The sequence below is a fragment of the Hyperoodon ampullatus genome, assembly GCF_949752795.1.
Source record: "Hyperoodon ampullatus genome assembly, chromosome: 15".
Taxonomy (NCBI): Eukaryota; Metazoa; Chordata; class Mammalia; order Artiodactyla; family Ziphiidae; genus Hyperoodon; species Hyperoodon ampullatus.
This window is the reverse complement of record NC_136928.1, coordinates 28,809,049-28,830,552: the sequence shown is the minus strand read 5'-3', so window position 1 is coordinate 28,830,552 and position 21,504 is coordinate 28,809,049. Positions and strand designations below refer to the sequence as shown.

Below are 21,504 nucleotides of genomic sequence, written 5' to 3'. Positions count from 1 at the left end.
TGGGTCATTTGTAGAGACGTGGATGGACCCAGAGTCTGTCATACAGAGTGAAGTAAATCAGAATGAGAAAAACAAATACCGTATATTAACGCATATATGTGGAATCTAGAAAAATGGTACGGATGAACCTATGTGCAGGGCAGGAATAAAGACGCAGACGTAGAGAACGGACGTGTGGACGCGGGGGTGGGGGGATGAATTGGGAGATTGAGATTGACGTATGTGCACTGCCATGTGTAGCTGGTGGGAACTTGCTGTATAGCACGGGGAGCTCAGCTCGGTGTTCTGTGGTGATCTAGATGGGTGGGATGGGAGTAAGGGGTGCCAGGGAGGTCCAAGAGGGAGGGGATATATGTATACATAGAGCTGATTCACTCTTTTGTACAGCAGAAACTAACACAACATTGTAAAGCAATTATAGCCCAATAAAAACAAACAAAAGACTACAGTGTATTACAGACAACTGTATATTGATGGTGGCTGCCAGGGAGAAGCTTTGATCAGTGGCTGATCTGACTGGACTGAGCCACCGTGGGCCCTGAGCCTCACTCTCAAACTGGGAGTGTGTCAGGATGGGAGGAAGCAGAGGAGAACCCTCTGGAAATAGGCCACGGATAAGGCAGGTGGGAGCCTGGAGGGGAGGAAAGGGAGGAACAATGGGTGAGGGGTCTTCCAGAGAAGTCTTCCTATAGAGAGGTTGAGAGGCACCACCGGGAATCTGAGCAGCTTTTGCAACAACCAACGAAATCCAGTGCCCTGGTTTCAGGCAACTGGCCTTGCTTCTGTGGTTTCTGACGTAAAATAGATGATGTATCCTAGATGTTCCCTCAGCTGAGGACAAGTGATCAATAGAATTTTCAACCTGTAGCCAGCCAGCTGTCACCTCTGAGACCGAGGGAGCAGAATTCAAGAGTTGCTAGAAGGATGGTTTAGTCCTGCTTCTGGACCCGCCTGCTATATCTAAGAGGGGGGCTCCTATGTGGGTATCAAGCACAGCCTTTGGCATAACAAGATGCAGCTACAGAGAACTCTTCCACCCTCCTCTTCCTGTCCTTTCTTACACTTCAGGTAGGAAAGGAACAGAGAGAACTGGATGGCTTTCAACTGCCCGAAAGCATCCTTCTGTGAAGACCGATTTGCGAGGTAATGAAGCTAGTGGCTCACCCCCATCCCCAGCACTGTCACAACCTGACATTTTAGTGTAGGTTTATTTGTTTATTTTCTGTCTCCTTGGCACCAAGTGGGGGACACCCTCTAGGGAACAGTGTATGACGCATCGACAGCTCTGAACAAATACCTCCTGAATGAATTCAGTTCCTTTTAAAGCCAAACCTGGGAGACAGTTCCACAGAGATGTCTAGGAAGTGTGAACTAAAGAAGGTGACACTTAAACTCCTATTTGAGCAGGAGCATTTTATATAGACTTTGTGGAATATAGGTTCTTTCGTTCTGGAATAAGAAGACACCATTAAAACTTTTCTGTGATGACAGTTCTCCAAGAAATAATGCAGACACTGGAGCATTTTCTTCATCATGGGTGTGTGCATAGATAAAGTCATCACAGATGTCCTTTCTGAACAGGTGACATCTAACAAAGACCTGAATAAAATGAGGGAAGCAGTCCTGCAAAAATGTGGAAGAAGAGCAGTCAAAACTGAAGGAACAGCAGGTGCAAAGGTCCTGAGGTGGGAGTGAACTTAGCATGTTCAAGAAAGAGCAGGAAGGCTGGTGCAGCTGGACGACAGTGGTGGGAAACGAGGGTTGAAGGATGCCATGCAGGTGTCTGTCACAGGGAGCACTAGGAATCTGAATTTTTCCAAGCTGGGCAGCCACTGGAAGGTTTTGAGAAGAGGAGCCACAGCATCTGATTAGATGGATCACTCAGGGTACCGAGAACAGAAGAGGCCTTATAGAGGCAAGACTGGAAACCAGAGGAATGGATGAGGCTACGGCAGTCCAGGCGGAAGATGAGAGGGGAATCTAGGAGGGCATGAGGAGTGGTCGGGTGTAGAACAGAATCAGAGCCAGCAGGACTCGGGAACTCGGGAGGGCTGAGCGTGGGACCTCCTCTCCTCACCCCATCTCTACCTCTACTATTTCCTTGCCTTCTTTACCTTCAAGACCAGCTCAAACATCAATGTCTTCAAAAACCTTTCCTGACCACCTCAGATGGAGGACTCCCTCTCCCTCAAAAAATTAAAATAGCAAGCAAATGAGTCAACAGGAGCACAGGTCTGAAGAAACCCATTCGCAAGTGCCAACAAGCACCAAAGCCACATAAGTCAATCTCATCTTGGTCCTGATGTTCTCACATTTCTCTAAAGAGTGTTCATTAACAGGGCCCAGCCAGGGTCTGTCCACTACCCCCAAGATCCTCCAGGATGCTACAAATTGGAATGAAGGCTCTGGCCCTGCTCATCCCCAGACAGGTGCTAGGAATCTCAGTCCAAGGGAACCCCAGGCTTACCTGTGAGACTCACATTCAACATCCAGGATAAGTTAGGGTCCAGACAACAATGGCTATGCCCAAGGCTTTCTGGAGGCTCACACAGTATCTAATCCTGCTCACCGTACACCCCTCTGCTACCACCCCCGGGGTGGCCTAAAGCATCCCAGACTCAGAAGTGAAGGGCCCGCGAGGAGCACAGCGAACAGGCTCCGAGCCAATCTGTGACCAGAGCACAAGCAGCTGCAAACGTACAGACCCAGACACCATTCTCTGCTCCGGGTTTCTCTGCCCTACAAGTCCTGCCTCTGCCGCAACCTCTATGCCCCACGTGGACACAGCCCTCCTCTCTACTTTCTTTCTTATCCCCTCATGGTGCCTGTGCGGGACGATTAAACAGGATGGTCACCCCCACTGATGCGGGTGTAAGGATGCTGATGACTGCTGGGGCGGCAGTGCCACGACATGCTACATACCCTCTAGGTAAAGGAGTCCCTCCCTCTAAGAAAGCGAGATATCAGTGTTCCCTTCTGACTAGCAGGCAAGCCAGGACACTCCTGCTAATAACCCAATGAGGGCCCAAGATCGGCAGACATGAACATCAACACAGAGCTTTGTCATCCAGCGTTACCTGTGGTTTTCTGCTTCTTACTTTGAAGGTAGGCAAATACCCCCGTGTCCTGAACGACAACAGGATGTACCAGTCCATACCCTCACAGGCTCTCTGCCTTGCTGGATGCTAATCCTGCCTAGCAGAACTCAGTAGCACTTCTACATGGTTATGGTATTAGGTTTATGGAACATATTTTAAAAATTAGAGTACTGTATTTTTTTAAAGGCAGGAAATGTAAGCAACACCAGTGGGAACATCTTCAACTAATTCCTTGGAGAAACATATGACTTTTTCTCATTCTTAAGAAAAACGGCCCACCATCTCAAGCAGGAATGCAAGTAAATGTGACACCACCTCCACACTGGGTCCACAACAGACATTACTAATTGATCACAGCACTATTTCCCACTGAACTCAGATGCAGCCTCCAAATCCTTAGAAACAGCCATTTCCAAGGGATCACAGTTGGCCTAGAAAATGGAACTATTTCCCACTTCTGCTCAAAAAATACCTGCTGCTATGTTAGTGATGTTTTGACAGTTAGAGGTGGGGAGGGGAAGGAAAGAAAAGAGAAGTGAAGAGAGACTCTGGGGGTAAATTATCTGTCATCAATAAAAACATAAGGATCAATCATTAAATGTTAGGTATTGTGTGAGGCACTGCAGAAGTTGAGGATGGGGGCAAGAGGAAATCTGAAATAAAAAGCCCATGAAGTAGGAAACGAAACCTCTAGATGAAACACATGCACACATTCTCACACCCTTGCACACAATTATTGTCAATGGAGCAAGATGCCATCTGTTGGTATGGATACAAATGAAAGTGGATTCTTCTTTTCTCCACCAGGATAAGGGAGGCAGTACCAGAGAATACCAATAACTCTTCATACCAATTTGTCCACCTCCTCAAAGCAAAAGGTTTTTATATAAATCAAAGCCCTAGATTTTCAGAACATTTCTGCCTGTGTAGCCTCTGAAAATATCTCAGGTGATAAACAGCCCAGGTGAAAACAATGACTGAACCAATGATAAAAGAGGCTAAAGTGGAAGCAACCAAGAGCAGCACAGAGATAGGTAGTTAGAACAATGCAGATTTCTTTAATGCTTTCTGATTAACTTACTGGGAATCTAAACATGCTCATTCACAAAAGGTGATGACTTTATCTTCAAGGCCAAACAGTGAGGCCATTTGCCCACTTTTGCTCTGCTTACAGTAGAATCAGATGACATCAGTCCCCAGAGAACATTCTTGGCTGAGCCAGGAGGACTTCTGGGGTCACAGCACGCTCAGGGATGAAGACCACACACCTACAAGGGGGTCTCACCTTGCAGGCTGACCCCCTCCCCCATTCACCAGAGCAGCTGGTACCTGCCTTGTTTAAGGAAGTATTTTTAAGGGAAGGTGCATATCATATCCTATTTCTTTAGGATAAAAAACATACCCCCCCCACAGCCCTGTGGTTCATTTCTCAAGGCTGAGAGCTCAGATAAGCTGTCCACCCACAGGGCGGGCTTGTGAGGGTTCTCAGCAGTGGGGGCTGCCTCTCCATCCTTGGCCCGTGAGCAGTCACCCACTGGAGCAGAACCCTCTCCCTGCTTCACATGGTTCTTCCCACAGGAGCACAGAAAATGGTCGGAAAGCGTTGGGCCCTGATTAGTAGGTGAAACACACGTGTGAATGATGAAGCACGTTTATTTTCTTCCTGCTGCAAAACAGGTAGGATTATTTCCCTAGTCTTTTCCTCGTTATCACACACCAGCCCCGTGCAATTTTGGTTCCTTGGGTTCTGAGGCACAAGCTGAAAAGATGGAGACATTTTGTCCCCAAAGGATCACTCTGCTCCAAAGTGTTAAAGCTTTCTTTTTTTCTCTCCTGTTGAGTGTCACAACTAAAGAGCGTCAATCAGAGGAAGAAACGTTAGATAGCGGGTCACTAAGAGATCAGAAGATGCAAGCAAAGATCAAGGAAGCCTGCAGCCCAGTGTGGAGAAGACCGTGGAAAATTCAAGGAGGCCCTCTGCTCTGAGAATGTCAGGAGTTTTATAAGTAGCTACTATCTGTGTGGGTAACTCTCGGGGGACAGTTTAGTTTCTTGGCTCCCTTAAAACATCAACTTTTTCTCCCCCGTGGCCAACTGGATGGGCTTTAACACAATTCCCAGCTAGTTAACTTTTTCCTGAGAGGAGTCGCCACAGTAGAGGCAACCTACTTTAGGCAAACCAGAGATCTGAATGATTTAGATTTACAAACCAATTAAGGAGAAACTGTTCTAGAAAAGGATTATCAAATAAGGTCCTTTAAACAAGATACAGAGTTTTTAAATCCCACATTTTTTTTCAGAAGCTCACGCGCTGCAAAAGAGGTCTGTCCCACTGGCTGCTTTGTGTGTTAGTAACACACTGACTGCCAGTGCATCTGACCCCATTACCTTTACCTACAGGGAAAAAAAAATCACCTTGAATCAACCTTTGTCGACTGTCCACGCTGCGGCACTGTTCTAACACCTGGGCATCCGATACTCAACTGTCTATTCAGAGGTACAAAGGCCATCAAAAATGCTGCCAGCTGAATGAACGAAGTTCCTACACACAAGTGAAACAGTAAATGCTCTCTCTGTTTTGATCTGAGATTCTATCAAGTCTCGAATTTATTATTAGAGGCTCCCTGGTCACAACAAAATATATTTTAAGTCACACACACCTCATGTGGTTATCTGTCTTCTGAACATCTGAACTTTTGATTGAAGAAGGGGGGATAAAACCTCTACCACACTTGTTTCTTTACATTTCATGGCATTGCGAAGTAGTAATATTTCTTTTTAGCCAGCATGACAATTACCTTCATGGCAATTACTCTCAATATGTAAATATTATTTAGGGGAGCAGCTGTCTGAAAGCCTGATTACACTTAATGTCTACTACAAAATGGCACTCTCACACATGACTGATGCCAGGAACTTCAGTATCCACAGCATTCCATGGATGACCTGGAGAAGCAGAACAGTGGGAAGGCTAGGACAACAGGAAAGGGTCCTGGGTTCAAATCCTTGTCCTGCCACTTGCTGGCTGTAGGAACTTCGGCAAGTTACTTAACATTTTTGTGTGTCAGTTTCCTCATCTATAAAATGCGGATCATCACCGTATGTCACAGGATTGCTAGATGGGTTAAAGGAATGTGTGCGATATGTAAGGCACTTAAAGAAATTACCATGTGCCAGGCACTGTTCTAAGTACTGGCCATTATCTCCTCAAAGAGTGCCTTGCCCCATCATACCAAGAACGCTCATCTTTTCTTTTTTCATTTTGGCCGCACCACAAAGCTTGTGGCATTTTAGTTCCCCAGCCAGGGATTGAACCCGGGTCCTCAGCAGTGAGAGTGCAGAGTCCTAAACACTGGACCACCAGGGGAATTCCCTCAAGGACCCTCCTCTTGAGCCCAAGGTATTCACTGTGTATCTCATGTCATACTGTGAAAAACTGTGTGTTTGCTTCTGCTACAATCTACAAAGAACTCAGGGGCTGGGGGCAAGGGCAATGGCCCTCTTTGCTTTAATATCACCAAACCCAGCAGAAGGTCTGATACACAGTGAAGTGTTTGCTGAAGTGAACAATCCATGTATAAAATAACCTAAGCAAACAAACAAACAGCATCCCTCACCTTGAGCTGACAGATCTTAGTTTTGTTATTCATCCCTTGGGCTCTAGAAGTGAATAAAGTAGCTACCTTGAGTGAATTAAGAATAAAACGTTAGGCCCAGTTCACAAAAATCACAACTACTGTTTCATCACTTGGATCTATTCTACATGGGATGACAGCTGAGATACTCCAAATGCCTCTGTTATTACCGTTAAGAGAAACATGTCCTGCCTTTTATCTGAAATCCAAAAAACTCCAATTTAGTTGAAAGGACTTTTTATTTTTCCCTCTGTTCCACAGTAGGGGAAAGGGGCACTTCACAAGAAAGTAAATCAATATTACATAGTGAGTTGATGTTTTTCTAAGTGTAAATCTCTAACTCTCAAGTGATTCACTGGGGCATAAGCAATCCATTCACCGAAACCTTCTACAACCTACAGAGGGTTCAAAATAAGAACTGATTTGAAAGGATGGCTTCAGTCAATGAAGGTCCCACTACCTTGATCCTAACAGAGCACTAGTCCAGGAACCTGGAGTAATGCCTTTTATATATTTTTCTCTCTCCACAAGGAAAGGTAAAACAGAGTTCTGCTTAATTAAGGAAGAAAGCTCTCCTCGTTCGCAGGTAGTAACGGAAGTTTTGCATTAACTACAGGTACCACATGTAGATAAAGGATTTACTAGTGATGATCTTCAGGCACTGGGAGACCCTGAATCATTAAAGAATCATTAAAGAATGATGAAATTACATAACAATTTTTAACCTGTAGGCACCTAACAATAAAACATCACAATACATGAGGCAAAAATGAATAGAACTACAAGGAGAAACAGATGAAACCACAATTACAGCTGAAGATTTCAACACCCCTCTTTCAGAAATGGACGAATCCGGCAGGCAGAAAACAAGAACACAGTTGAACTCAACGACACCATCAACCAACTGGATATAATGGACATCTATAGACTCCTTCACCCAATGACAGCAGAATATGCATTCTTCTCAAGTTCACATGAACATTTACTGAGATAGACCACATTCTGGGCTATAAAACACACCTTGACACATTTAAAAGAAGAGAAATCATACAGTGTCTGCTCTCAGACAATAAAGGAGTTAAACTAGAAATTGATAACAGAAATATAGCCAGAAAATCCCCACATACTGGAGATTAATCTAAATAACACATGGGTCAAAGAAGAAATCTCAAGAGAAGTCAAAAAGTATTTTGAAGTAAACAAAAATGGAAACACAACTCATCAGAATTTGTGGAATGCAGTGAAAGCAGTGTCTAGAGGGAAATTTATAGCACTGAATGAATATATTGGAAAAGAAGAAAAATTTTAAATCAATAATTAAGTTTTTACCTTAGGAAAACTTAGAAAAAGGCAAATTATATCCAAAGGAAGCAGAAGAATGATGAAGATATTCATTTTAGTTACTATTCTGCTCTAAGTATCTGAAAATTAGTCATCCACATGGGACAGTACTTCTCAAACTTTTCCATTAAAACCCCCAAAATGGCAAAGAGAAGGAACTCATACCCACTCCTCTAGAGTCTGGGGGCACAGCCTGAAACAATCGAAGTGAAAAAAAAATCACAATTTATTTGAAGTCTTGTATCTGAAAAATTAATTATGACATTTCAATCTTGCATTCTATTTGCTAATATATCTGAGTTTGTTTTAATATATAAAACAATGTTATGACTTTCCAGTGAGGTTCCTTTCTGATTAATTATTTCCTTTACTATATCTTGGGAGATGTGCCAGGTTTGGTCTGTGGCTCCAGGTATGCCATGGCAGATTCCACCGTCCTCCCATTTGAGAAGGCGACATGAAAATATACAGTGTCAGTTAACCAGAATGTCACATGGAGTGAGGACTTCAGGCCTGCCTCATGTCCCCCAACTCCTGCAAAGCACAAAGTTCCAGAAAAAATAGGAGGGCAGAGGCAGGTTCACCATGCCTTTCAGGACAGTGAGACTTAATGCCCACCCAATGCCTGCCTACTTCTCAAGATTTTTCTGCCCCAGGTTCCTGGGGCAATAACACATTACCAGCCCCAAAGAATGGTTCATTACAGGGTGAGCCTCAGATTAATGGAACAGAACAGAAACTCCAAAAAGACTCGAGTACGCCTAAGAAAGTCTCAAGTGACAAAAGTGGGATTCGAAATCAGTGAGTAGAGAATAAATCCAACAAATGGTGTTTGAGGAACCGGATCATTTCGACAAAAAGGCAAGTTAGATTTTTATCTCACATCTTACACCAAAATGCATTCCCAAAGAAGTGAAATTTAAATCCAAAAAGTAACAACATAAAAGTACAAGGGGAAATGAGAGATCAGAGAGTCATAGCAAATCCCTTCCTACCACAAGACAAAAGTAGAAATCACAAAGAAATAATGAACAGATTTTAAGTCCTTAAAAGTTAAAAACAAAAACAAAACCATACTTCTGTAAGCCCAAACATACACACACATGTAAATTTAAATGACAAAATAAAGAAAATATTTAATATATCTTTTACAAAACTGTTTACAAATCAATGAGAAGATAATTCACCCACCCAAAACGTGACCTGAGGACAGAAATGGGTAAGTCCCAAGAAAAGAAATTCAAATACTCAAACATGAAAAAGCATTCAATTGTAGCAAACTTTGGTTTTAGCCAAAGAAACACAAATTAAAACAAGGAGATACCATTTTGCCAACATGATTAGCAAAGTCTAGAAAATGATAATATTCATCCTAGGCAAGTTTGCTGCTGATAAACAGGCAGTCACACATAGGACAGAAGTATAAATTTGTCTACCTTTTCTGGAAGGCAGATTGTCAAAACATACTGAGAGGTGAAAAAGTGTGTACCTTTTGACCTAGTAATCCATTTCTGGGGATTTGACCATAGAAAACAATTCAAAGATGCTGGTAATGTTTAGCTGTAAACATTTTCATTTCAGGTTTGAATATTTAAAAGTTTGAAACAACCTACCTCTCTATCGATAAAGGGTGGATAAATGAATAATGACAGAGCTGTGTAATGGAATGCGTTAGTCATTAAGACTAGATTGATAGATACATTTGTATCTTTGCCACAGAAATATTTTCTCCATACACTGTAAGTGAAAAGCAGATTTCAAAATACCAAATGCCATTTTTGAAGGAAAAAGAGTGAATATACAAATATATCCGTAACCACACACAGAAACGGATCTGGTAAGATCCCTGACAGTTCAACCTCGTAAGAGGATGTCTCTAATGAGCTGAATGTGCAGGTGTTTTCTAGATACTTTTGTTTGTAGATTCCGATTTCTATTTTGCTGTGGGAAAAGAATGATTAGGATTTAGTGAGGCTGGCAGACAAGGAGGGCACCGAGCGGCCCACATGGGAGGTGGCGACCAGAGGGTGTGTGTTCTGGTAACACTAAGTGGCCCGCACTGGGGCCAGCACATAAGATGTGTTTGTTTGGGTTTTTTTTTTTTGGTGGGGGTGGGGGGGGAAATGGGAGTCTTTGATGAGGTTTAGGGAGAGTCCAGATCCAGAAGGAGTCCCCATCAATGTGATCTATGAGTTTACCTCACCTCCCTAAAAAAATGCTCAGGCCCCGGGCTTGCTTTCATTCTAGTTCAGGGACCTATGATTCATCCCCTGAAACTCTAATTATAACACCCAAGGTCTGCTATGTGCAAAAACATCTGTCATTGTTCAAATGTGCTAGCAGGGAGTGTGTACGGCATGCAAACCGGCCTGTTGATGTGTTCCTTCAATGCAAAAGTGGTAACCCAGAAACCAGTCCAAGGTGAGAAGTGCCCAAGCCCAGAGTTTCCAGCTGAGCTCAGTGACAAATAAAGTGACCAGGTTATGTCCCTCAGCAGCTCACACGCCAATTCCGCAAAGCCACCGCCACGGTGAAAGTTACAAGTCTTACGTGCTTTCTTTCAACCAAGAAAAGTATCCTAAGTTTGTGTTTTCCCTGTTGCCAAGGCCTGGCAGAGGGAGGGGAGCGGAGTGTGTAATTGCAAACCGCTCGTTTATCAGCTTTGGCTGCTTTTGTGTCACCACTTTACGTGTACCATTTAGCCAGTTAATCTCCCGTACCTCTTGGAAGTATAGTAGTTACACAGAGAGTGCCTCAGCCCTGGAAAGAGATGACGAAAGAGCCATCAAGGTATATCTATTCTCTAAGCACCCAGGAGAATTGTTTACTAACCTCATTCAAACTCAGATTAGAAGCCTAAAGTCCAAGAGGAAGACATGGTCTCTTTGTCAGAACCCAACATTTTTTTACCTAGAAGTACTGATCTTAAAAACAAATGAAAAAAATAAACAAAAAGCAAATGAGCAAACAACAGAAATGTCCCATTTGCTCCAAACACTACAGTAACATCTAATGGACACAACAGTGTATCTGGAGGTTTTTAAACTTTTGAAAGCTTAAGAAACCATCAGGAAGCTACTTAGCAGCCTCTGCTAGAAATCACAGTGCCATGTGTCATCCAAGTCAGAAATGGCATTATTACAACAACTTTGGCACATACATTTATGCAAATAAACCATCAGATATGAAGCTTTGACTTGAATTTGGTTGATGATTAAAAAGAAGTTTTTCTTCAAAATATCATTATCAAGAAAAACAAATTAAAAATATTTTTTATTTGGGGGGGCCTAAGTGTTTACTTTGTTTCATATTTGGTAAAGTCATATTAACTGAGGTTGCAGGTGCAAAAGAAAAATTTTTAATTAAAAGGAGATCATTTATAAATCTGTGCTAAAGCTTTAGAAATCTGAATTGAATAGACTGTGAGGAAAATAAATAATTACCAAAAACACCTAAAGAAGTAGAAAACTTGAACTGATCACTAAAAAGGAACCAAGCTCAAAAGTTTCATAAGCAATTTCTTTCAAGCTTACAAGAACCATTTGATTTCCATGATATTTCAGCTACTCCAGAGCATAAAACAGATGGAACATTTTAATATTTATTTTAGAAAGCTGACATAACACTGATATCAAAACCTAAAAAAGAAAAAAGGCCCCAAATACTTCAGAACAGATCAAATCTAGCAGTAGATACAGAGAATAATACCACACAACCAAGAAGGTTCATTCCAGGAATTTAAGAGTGGCTTTAATTTAACTGAGTCAATAAATATCCTCAAAACATTTGGAAAAACAACAACAACACCACATTATCTCCCCTGCTTTAAAAAAACAAAGCAAAATACCATAACTTTTAGTAAGTTATGAAGAGAAGTATATTTTACTAACATGATAAAGTTTATATATATATACAAATACAAATATACAGTCACATATATATGTATATTATATATAAATAACTGAAAAGTCAGCCTCTTGTGTGACTTAGTTAAATGCTACAAACATTAGCAGTACATCAAGAAAAATACAAGGGTATCTACTGCCTTTAAAAAAATGTTGTTCTTAAAATTCTAGTCAGCATGATAAGAAAAAGTAATGAGATGAAAATATAAAAGGAAAGAGGCAAAGTTATCACTATTCAAAATTACATGATCATCTACATAAGAAACCTGAATCAACTGAAAGACTATTAAAATTAACAAAACCCATCACAAAATACAGTTGATCCTTGAACAACAGAGGTTTGAACTGTGTGGGTCCATTTATATGTGAGGGTTTTTTTTGATAGTAAATACTACACTACTACATGATCCAGGTAATTGAGTCTGCCCATGGGGAACCTTGGAAATGGAGAAACTGGTGATGTGAGGGCTGACCATAAATTAAAGGTGTATTTTTGGAGGGTTGGCCCCCTAATCCTTGTGTTGTTCAGGGGTCAACTGTAAATATAATTCTTAAAAAGCTTTTAGATAGAGAAATGCAAATCAAAACTACAGTGAGGTATCACCTCACACCAGTCAGAATGGCCATCATCAAAAAATCTACAAACAATAAATGCTGGAGAGGGTGTGGAGAGAACCCTCCTGCACTGTTGGCAGGAATGTAAACTGATACAGCCACTATGGAGAACAGTATGGAGGTTCCTTAAAAAACTAAAACTAGAACTACCATATGACCCAGCAATCCCACTGCTGGGCATATACCCTGAGAAAACCATAATTCAAAAAGAGTCACGTATCACAATGTTCATTGCAGCTCTATTTACAATAGCCAGGACATGGAAGCAACCTAAGGGTCCATCGACAGATGAATGAATAAAGAAGATGTGGCACATATATACAATGGAATATTACTCAGCCATAAAAAGAAACGAAAGTGAGTTATTTGTAGTGAGGTGGATGGACCTAGAGTCTGTCATACAGAGTGAAGTAAGTCAGAAAGAGAAAAATACCATATGCTAACACATATATATGGAATCTAAAAAAAAAAAAAAAAAGGTTATGAAGAACCTAGGGGCAGAATGGGAATAAAGACGCAGACCTACTAGAGAATGGACTTGAGGACACGGGGAGGGGGAAGGGTAAGCTGTGACAAAGTGAGAGAGTGGCATGGACATATATACACTACCAAACGTAAAATAGATAGCTAGTGGGAAGCAGCCACATAGCAAAGGAAGATCAGCTCAGTGCTTCGCAACCACCTAGAGGGGTGGGATAGGGAGGGTGGCAGGGAGGGAAACGCAAGAGGGAAGAGATATGGGGATATATGTATATGTATAGTTGATTCAGTTTGTTACAAAGCAGAAACTAACACACCACTGTAAAGCAATTATACTCCAATAAAGATGTTAAAAATAAATACATAAATAAATAATTTTTTAAAAAAGCTTTTAGATATCAATAACCAATTAGAATACAAAGCAGCGGAAAAGGTCTCCCCCACTAGAATACAAGATCCATGAGAACAGGGATCAGTCTTGGCTGATTCCCTAGCACCTAGAAGCAGTTGCAGCACAGAATAGGTGCTCAATAAATATTTGTAGACTACCTGAATGAACAAGTTCACAACAAGGGCAAAAGTACAAAATAAAAGAACCAAACTGAACTCCCACAAACAGATTCAAGTACTTAGAAGAATTTAGCATATGATAAAAAAAGGAATTTCAAACCACAGTAGGAAGGATAGATTATTTCACAAATGACAACTGAGAATATTAACTGGTTGGCTGTTTTAAAAAAAATGAAACATGAGTTGTATTGATACCTCACACCATACATTACAATAAATTACAGGTAGATTAGTTCAATATAATGAGACCACTAAAGAATTTGAGGAAAAAAATAAGTAAATGTTTGCCTCAACTTAGGATAGGGAAGGTTTTCCTAATTATACAAGCAAAGGTAGAAAGCTTAAGGGGAAAGATTTATAGTTTCTGTTACATAAAAACAAAAACCTGAGGCATGTCAAAAATATTATAAACAAAACAGTAAAAGACAAACAATAATGAACACTTGCCAAGTATTAACCTTTTAACATAAAGTGTGTTATAAAGTTCTAAGAAAAGGATGATCCATCAATAAGAAGACATTTTGAAAAGGTTAAGATGCAAATAACAGGATGACAAATGACGCACAAACTTACTCACCCTGACAATTATTAAATATAAAATTGGGCTGGGATTTTTTTTCTCCAATCAACTTGGTAAATGTTAAAACTAACTTTTGGTTATAGAAGAATCTAGAAAGTGAGCATTCATATACTGCTAGTGGGAGAAAAAGCTAATTTCTAGAAACTTATCCTAAATAATCAAAGATGAGCCAAACATTTATGTACAAGAATGTCTGTTGTGTCATTTATGTTCCTTGACTTTAGCATTATAAATTCAATATATGCTTGTTATAAAAAACGAATCAATTCAAACCATGGCCCAATACTATACATCTGGTTCTAGAACCTGCCTTTTTGATTTTAATATTTCATAAAAACCTTTATTCTGTTAAATAGATACATAATAAATAATTGTATTCATACATAAAAGTATCTTATGTAATCTCCTTAAAAAACTATAACAGTGTGGTACTGGCAACTTGTTTACTATTATGAACAAGTCAACAATCATCAGCCTTTACATTTTTCTTCACACTTTTAGGCAAGTATTTTTGTAGCATATATATCAAAAAGTGAAATTGATGACCCAAATTATACCCACGTAGAATTGACAGCTATTGTCACGTTGACTTCCAAGAGAAGCTGTATCAATTTATATTCCCAACAGCACTGTGTGGATTATTCATAACAGTGAGAAATAAGAAAAATCTATATGTCCAAAGGGCTTCAAAATTATAGTAAACATAATCAAGGGATTATTTCCCAGCCACTAAGAATGATGTTATGGATGAATGTTAAATGATATAAAAATGTTTATCATGAAAGATGGTTAAGTTACAAAAATAAGTTAAACAGTGTGAGCCTCTTGGAATTCATACAAGTTTTTAAAGAATATCTATTGACCTATACATTAATCCATCAGGCTGTGCAATGGAATGTTAATCATAGTTATCTTTGGGTGGTGGAATTACAGGCCATCAAAATAACTTTTCTCTTACGCTTTCCTGAATTTTCTATGTTCTAGAGAAAAAAATATGTTTTTGCAATCAAAAAGAAATCATAATCTATTTTAAAAAAATAAAACACTCTCTGAAAACTAGTTGTATAGAAGAATTTATATGCAACCATTCTTGATTATCATAATGAAGAGTTTTTCAGGATAAATGTTACCTACCCAGCCAAGTGTTTGCCAACTGAATCAACACTTGGAGTACCGGGCACCCCAAGGAGTCATCAGGTGCTCACTGGTCTCCCCTGAAGGTCAGCCTGTGCTCAGGGTGCCAAAGGCAAAGATGAAGACCAAGGGGCTCTGCCCTCAAGGAGCCCTCAAACTAGAAGGGAAGAGGGGGCAAGTACTAGCCAATGTTAGTTGAAGGCAGGACTTGGAGGGGTCAGGACACGCTGTTGAGGTTCCCAGCCAGAAAAGTTAACACATTCAAAAACTAAAACCAAAAGAGGAAAGGCAATAGCAGGCTGTAGCTATACAAAGTTATACAAGCTTGTTATACAAGGGAGTTATGTGTCAAATCTCTCCTAGAGGAAGCCCTAACCATCTGCAAGTACTTGAGAAGTGTAAACCCTAAGGTGGGGAAAACTAAAAGCTTTTCAAGGTAAGAGGACAGCAGAATACAAAGGACAAAACTACTGGGCATATAATACACTAGACTAGGGAAGTGAAAGAAAATTTTGTTTCCTCTGACTTAAAAGAGAAAGAAATAAAAATACTAGCAAATACATAAAATTCCACTTCAATAAACTTCCTACTTTTTCTAAGCCCAGGTAACAACTATTCAAGTCATATTTAATACAACTAATTCATAATGCTTCAAAAGAATTTACCCAAATTTTTAGAGACGGTCTAAAGGGAATGTGCCTTGTGCTTAAAATGAAGAGCTCCTAAGACATGGTTCTTGTAGCCTAGATTTCTGGCTTTCCTGATTCTACGAAAGATTTTTATACTTGACATTTCACAGGAAAAAAGAAAAAAGCAAAACAAAAGTCACCATAAAAGTGCCCCAATCCTCTATCTACATGCAATCTAATACATACTAGCTTGAGCACAGAATTAAGTTCATACTTCAAAATGAGGGGATGAAAAATATTTGAAATGACAGCAAAACAACAGTCAATTTTTGGTGATCCACAAAAAAGAAAGCATGACATGATTAGCTTTGGTCAGCTTGAGTTTAATAACATGGGATCATTACATTTTCCATAGGTAAAGTACAAGAACATTTAGAACAGGTAAGAGTTCTCAGCACGACTTCTAACTCTGCTCTGGTAAACAAGACAGGCCGTAGAAGTGCCTTTAATAATGCTCATAAACCCACGGCGGCATTTAAAACATCAAACGTGCTTTAGACAAAATGCAACTCGTTAAGCTAGAAGCTTCCCTAACAGCACCGACTGTAGAGCGGTGGGTCTCAAAGTGTCCCTTTACTCTCCTCCCCACCAGCAGCACAAGCCACACTGGGGAACTCTTTACACACGCAAACTCTCCCACCCCCTGCCCAGCCATCTGGTTTACCAAGCTCTCCAAGTGGTTGTAATTTGAGGGTACTGCTGTGGAACACACTATGGAGGTCGTGAGTGTGAAACCAGGCACAAGATGCCCAATTCAGTGTGTCAGGCCAGTTCCATTTTGTTTGACCCAACCTCCACTTCCCATCCCCTGTCACTTTTAGTGGGCAGCCCAAAGAGCAGGGCCTTGTTCAAAGCATACTTTCAAAAGGCCTTTAGAGATAGGTCTAATGGAAAAACCATCTATTTTTCATATGTTACCACAGGAACATGAAGCATCATTTACTCCTATAAGAAAGGTCTCCTTTGCAGGGGACACGGAGTATTTACAGAAAGATCCCTTTATCCTAGGAAACCAGATTTTGGAAAAGTAAATACAGGAAACTCAGTCTCTAAGCCTTCCATATACACCTTTACAGCCCTTGTTCAAAGTGAACTTTCCCTAATTTCAGCTGCCCAATAATGAAAACATGTGTCCTGGGCAAACCTCCACTGTTCACTCTGAAAGACATCATTACCAAGTAATGGAGAAGAGAACCGTCTTACTTCATGCCCCCTGCTGGTCCCTCAGCCCCGAATCCACAGGGAAGCTGACCTGTTTCCTCTCTACCCATCCTTCTTGGCATTTCGTGTCCTAGGACATCCTTCTTCTTCTTTTTTTTTTCTTTTTTTTCTTTTTTTTTGCGGTACGCGGGCCTCTCACTGTTGTGGCCTCTCCCGCTGCGGAGCACAGGCTCCGGACGCACAGGCTCAGCGGTCATGGGTCACAGGCCTAGCCGCTCCGCGGCATGTGGGATCCTCCCGGACCGGGGCACGAACCCGTGTCCCCTGCATCGGCAGGCGGACTCTCAACAACTGCGCCACCAGGGAAGCCCGGACATCCTTCTTTAGCCTACATTTAGTCCTACTTCTGGGAGCTGCCATAAAAATAATAATGCTTTTTTCTGGATGATAAGACCCATTATAAAATCAATGTGATTTTGTGTGTAGTGTTAAAATTTATTTTTATTTATTTTTAAAGTTTATAAATAGCTTCAATGTTTACCATCTCCTTTTATTCTCATAACAACCTGTGAAGTGGGTAGTTTTATTATTCTCACTTTATAGATAAGAAAACTGGAACTTAGTGCTGACTTCAATAAACAACTGACCACTGAACAGTAAGGAGGAAATACAAATGTTCTGCATCAAAAATTAAAGAATTCACAAGGTCCAAAAGAACTCCCAAACTTTCCTGAAGTTGTCATCTGCCAAACGATATTCGCTAAAATCTCTGAGTAGGTTTCTAGTTTAGGTGGTATTTTCTGTCTTAGGAAGGGTGGGGAGATGGAAAATGAGATAAGTAAGACAAACTCTCAGTTACAGAATGGACATAACCTGCAATGATACCTGGAATTCTATGAGGTTCAAAGTGACAATGACGATGATTGATTAGACTCTTACTATGTGCTAGGCACCATTCTAGGTTCATTAATTACATTCAATGATCCTATTAATATCACCATTCTACAGATGAGGAAAACAAGGCACAGGGAAGCTAAGTAACTTGCCCAAGATTACACATCTTGCTCCCTTGACACAGGGAGGACCTGGAACTGGAGAAGCCAAGCCCCTGTGAGGTTTGCTCCGCCAATGACGGAAACCTAACATGGGAGTGCAGCCACCACAGGAACCCAGATTAAGTTCCCAGTGTTGCCATTTAAGCAACAGTCCCACGTTCTCTTGGCCAAAACATCAATCAAGTAATCAGAAGAATAAGCTGAGACTCCTAACAGTTCCTTCTCAGACTGTTCCCATGGAGGTGGGGAAGGAGGGGAAACACCGCGGTTTTCTAGATCTTGATTACTGATGGAACACTGGCTGATTTGCCTGGAACTGCCTTCAACTAATTTAAGAAAAATTAGCGAGGAAAGCAGCTCTGGAGGAAATGTGCAGAATAAAGATGCACATGGCACTGACGGGTATTTAGTAATCTAGCAGAAAGTGAGGCAGGAGGCAGAAGTGGTAGTCAATGCACAGAACAACATTGGCTTTTCCTGGCCAAGTTCAATGGCTTTTTTTTTTTAAGCAATATAAATAAAAAGGAATCCTCACTGGTGTAAGTTCCTCCTGCCTTCTTTTCCTCTACTTTTTTCAACTGCTCATAGTTTGGAACTGTATGAGCCAGCTTTCACATATTGATCAACCTTTGCAAATTTATACATCTTTTTCTTAAGGAAGGAAACAAAGATCAAGTTGAACTCAGGCAAAAGAGAAAAAATCCATGATGAATGAATGCAGTCTTCATGGGCAAGTATAGTATGATGGGGCGGGGGGAGGCAGGGGCAACTTTACAAAGCTTCCTCAAATTTGCTTACCTTCATTGTTTCTTACCTCAGATTTTCACTGAATAACCTAAGACCGCCTTGAGATCCTGAGAGTCCAAAAGAAAACCCAATTAAAGCAATCTCCAGGGTATTCCACCCATCTCGACTCGAGGAAAAGTCCCAAACCTGGGAGATGCGACTACAGTGACCACAGTCAGGTGACTTTTAATATCCACATTCCTTCCACACTCTCGTAATTCTGGCCCAACTACCTACTAACTGTGGGACCATGTGCTTCACTTTCCTCCTCCATAAAATGGGGACGATACTACTTTCTTCATCAAGTTGGTGTGAAAATTAAATGAGTTAATACATGCACAGCACTTAGAACAGTACCTGGTACAGAGTAAGTGCTCAAAGAGTGTTAGCTATTATTATTATTACTATTAGCATTTGCAAAAAAAAAATTACACAGGGACCCAAATACAGGAGGCTTCTACTGTATTGGTAATGTTTTACTGCTTTAACAAAAAATCTAAAATTAGAACCATCAATACAAAAATATAAAAAGGTCGTGGGAAAAGAAAAAAAGCCACTCAGACATGCCACCTGTTGGTGAGTTTCAGGTGTGGGTACACCTCGGAGCAGCTGTGGAATCCCGTTCCACGGCTGCTCTGTATTTCCCTTCTATGATGCCTCCACTTCTGCTGCGGTTCTTAATCAGCGTTTCATGGGCAGGAGTACGGGCGGGTCCGTGAACCCCCTGAAACTGTACACGGAACTGGGTGGGGCTGCGGCTCTGGGCATTTTGCAGGGAGGGGTTCTACAGCTTTTCTCACGCTCTAATAAATGATCTTGTAGGGAGCAACTTGCTTTACAGGGTTAAACGCAGGAGATAGCGACTGAACAATTCATTTCACGGAGGCTACGGCAGTAACCAGGACTCCTGGGCTGTCAATCTGCTATCTCAACATGAGACCCGGCGCCGCGAGGGGCAAGAGCCGGCCGGGCAGTGACCTTCACCGTCGAAAATCTCACCGGCTCCCCAGACCCGACCCGGCTTTGCCGGGTTTAACTTCCCCTCCCTTCCCCCATCCCTCGTTCTCTTCCAAGAACAAACTCAAAGGAAATCAGCAGCGCTTCGTCTAGGGTTTCACTCCTGCCCTCGGCTGACACTTAAACCACTTCTCCAAGGGAAGTTAATTAAAAGAACAATTAATCCGCACAAAAATCCACCCTCAAAGCTCGAGAACTCTCAAAGTTAGAAGACCGAGGCGGCCCTGCTGATGGTGAACATCTGCCGGTCGCTGGGGCTCACGGGTAGGCGGCGGGTACGAAAGGGAAGCAGCCAAGGTCCGGCCGGAGGGTCGGACGCTGGCCACCCTCTGCGAGTCTACGCGCTACCGACGCCGGTGAAGACGGGCTTGGAGGCAGCCAGGTAAGCAGGTAGGTGTGGGCAAATGTACGAGCACACAGAGAAGGCGGATTAAAGTTCAAGCCCGTTCACCCACCGCTCCCCCTTCCCCGGCGGGTGTTCTCACGCACCGCCCGGCGGCCACTTACCGGGGAAAGCCTGAGCGCTCGACGGTCCCTCTCTTTGGAATAGGCTCCCCCAGTTCCTAGTAAGCCCGACTGACTCCCCTTGCCTCCCAGCCTTCAAGCCTCGAAAAGCATTCGCTGCCCTCTCCTCTCCTAGGCGGGCGCAGAACACCCCCGGGAGAGAGAAGTGGAGGGGACAGGGGAAAGCGGGGTGTCGCGGAGGGCAGGTGCCACCGGGCGCGCAGCAGGCAGCGTACGTACCCAGCACGAAGAGGGCGAGCTGTCCAGCCGAGGTAACCATTTTACGAGCGGCGGGCGGCAGGCACTCCAGCCTTCTGCCCTACCTGAGGTGCCCAAGTGGCGAAGCGGCGCCGCGGTGCGGGGGAAAAAGGCGCCGGCGAGGCAGGGCCAGCCCCCGGCGCGGGCGGGCGGAGGGAGGACCGAGCGCCTCTGCTGGCGCGCGCCTCTGCTGGCACTCGCCCCGCCGCGCCGCCGGCCGGGCGGAAACGGGAAGACGGTTACCGTCACCTCCGCCACTCGGCTACTGGGCCCGGCGGACCACCTTCGCGACCCGGTTGGGGGGGGCCCCTCTAGGGGCAGGGGTGTGGGGGTGGAGCAGGGGTGTGGGTGGAGCACGGGCGGGGAGACTGCGCGCACCGTGCCGGGCCGGGCGGGGCGGGGCGGCGCGGCGCGACCCGGGAATCTCTGAGTCCGCGGCGCGAGCCGGGCACCCAGGCCGAGGGAAAGGCAGGAAGCGCGTGATTTCAGACACCACCCTCAAGACTAGCAGCTCAGTGCGGAGCCCGAGCGGCCGGGCGCAGTGGCCGCTTCTAGGTTCCAGGCGGGGGAGCGGAGCGGCCCTGGCGTCTGTCAGTTGCGCCAACGGCAGCTGCCGTGGGCTCTCCCGGCCAAGGCACTGGGACTCGACCCGGAACGGGACCTGCGAGCTTCACCT

The 21,504-nt window shown here is 42.8% G+C and overlaps 1 protein-coding gene across 1 annotated transcript in view; it reads right to left on the bottom strand.

Annotated features, from left to right (window-relative positions):
• Positions 1-20,850, bottom strand: part of TGFA (transforming growth factor alpha) — a gene marked incomplete at both ends in the record, with an annotated part of 97,001 nt that extends 76,151 nt beyond the window's left edge. Inside the window, one exon of the mRNA XM_079720678.1 lies at positions 20,811-20,850. Coding sequence (XP_079576804.1) covers positions 20,811-20,850 — 40 coding nt within the window. The remainder of the gene's footprint in view (positions 1-20,810) is intronic.
• Between the last annotated feature and the right edge of the window lie 654 nt (positions 20,851-21,504).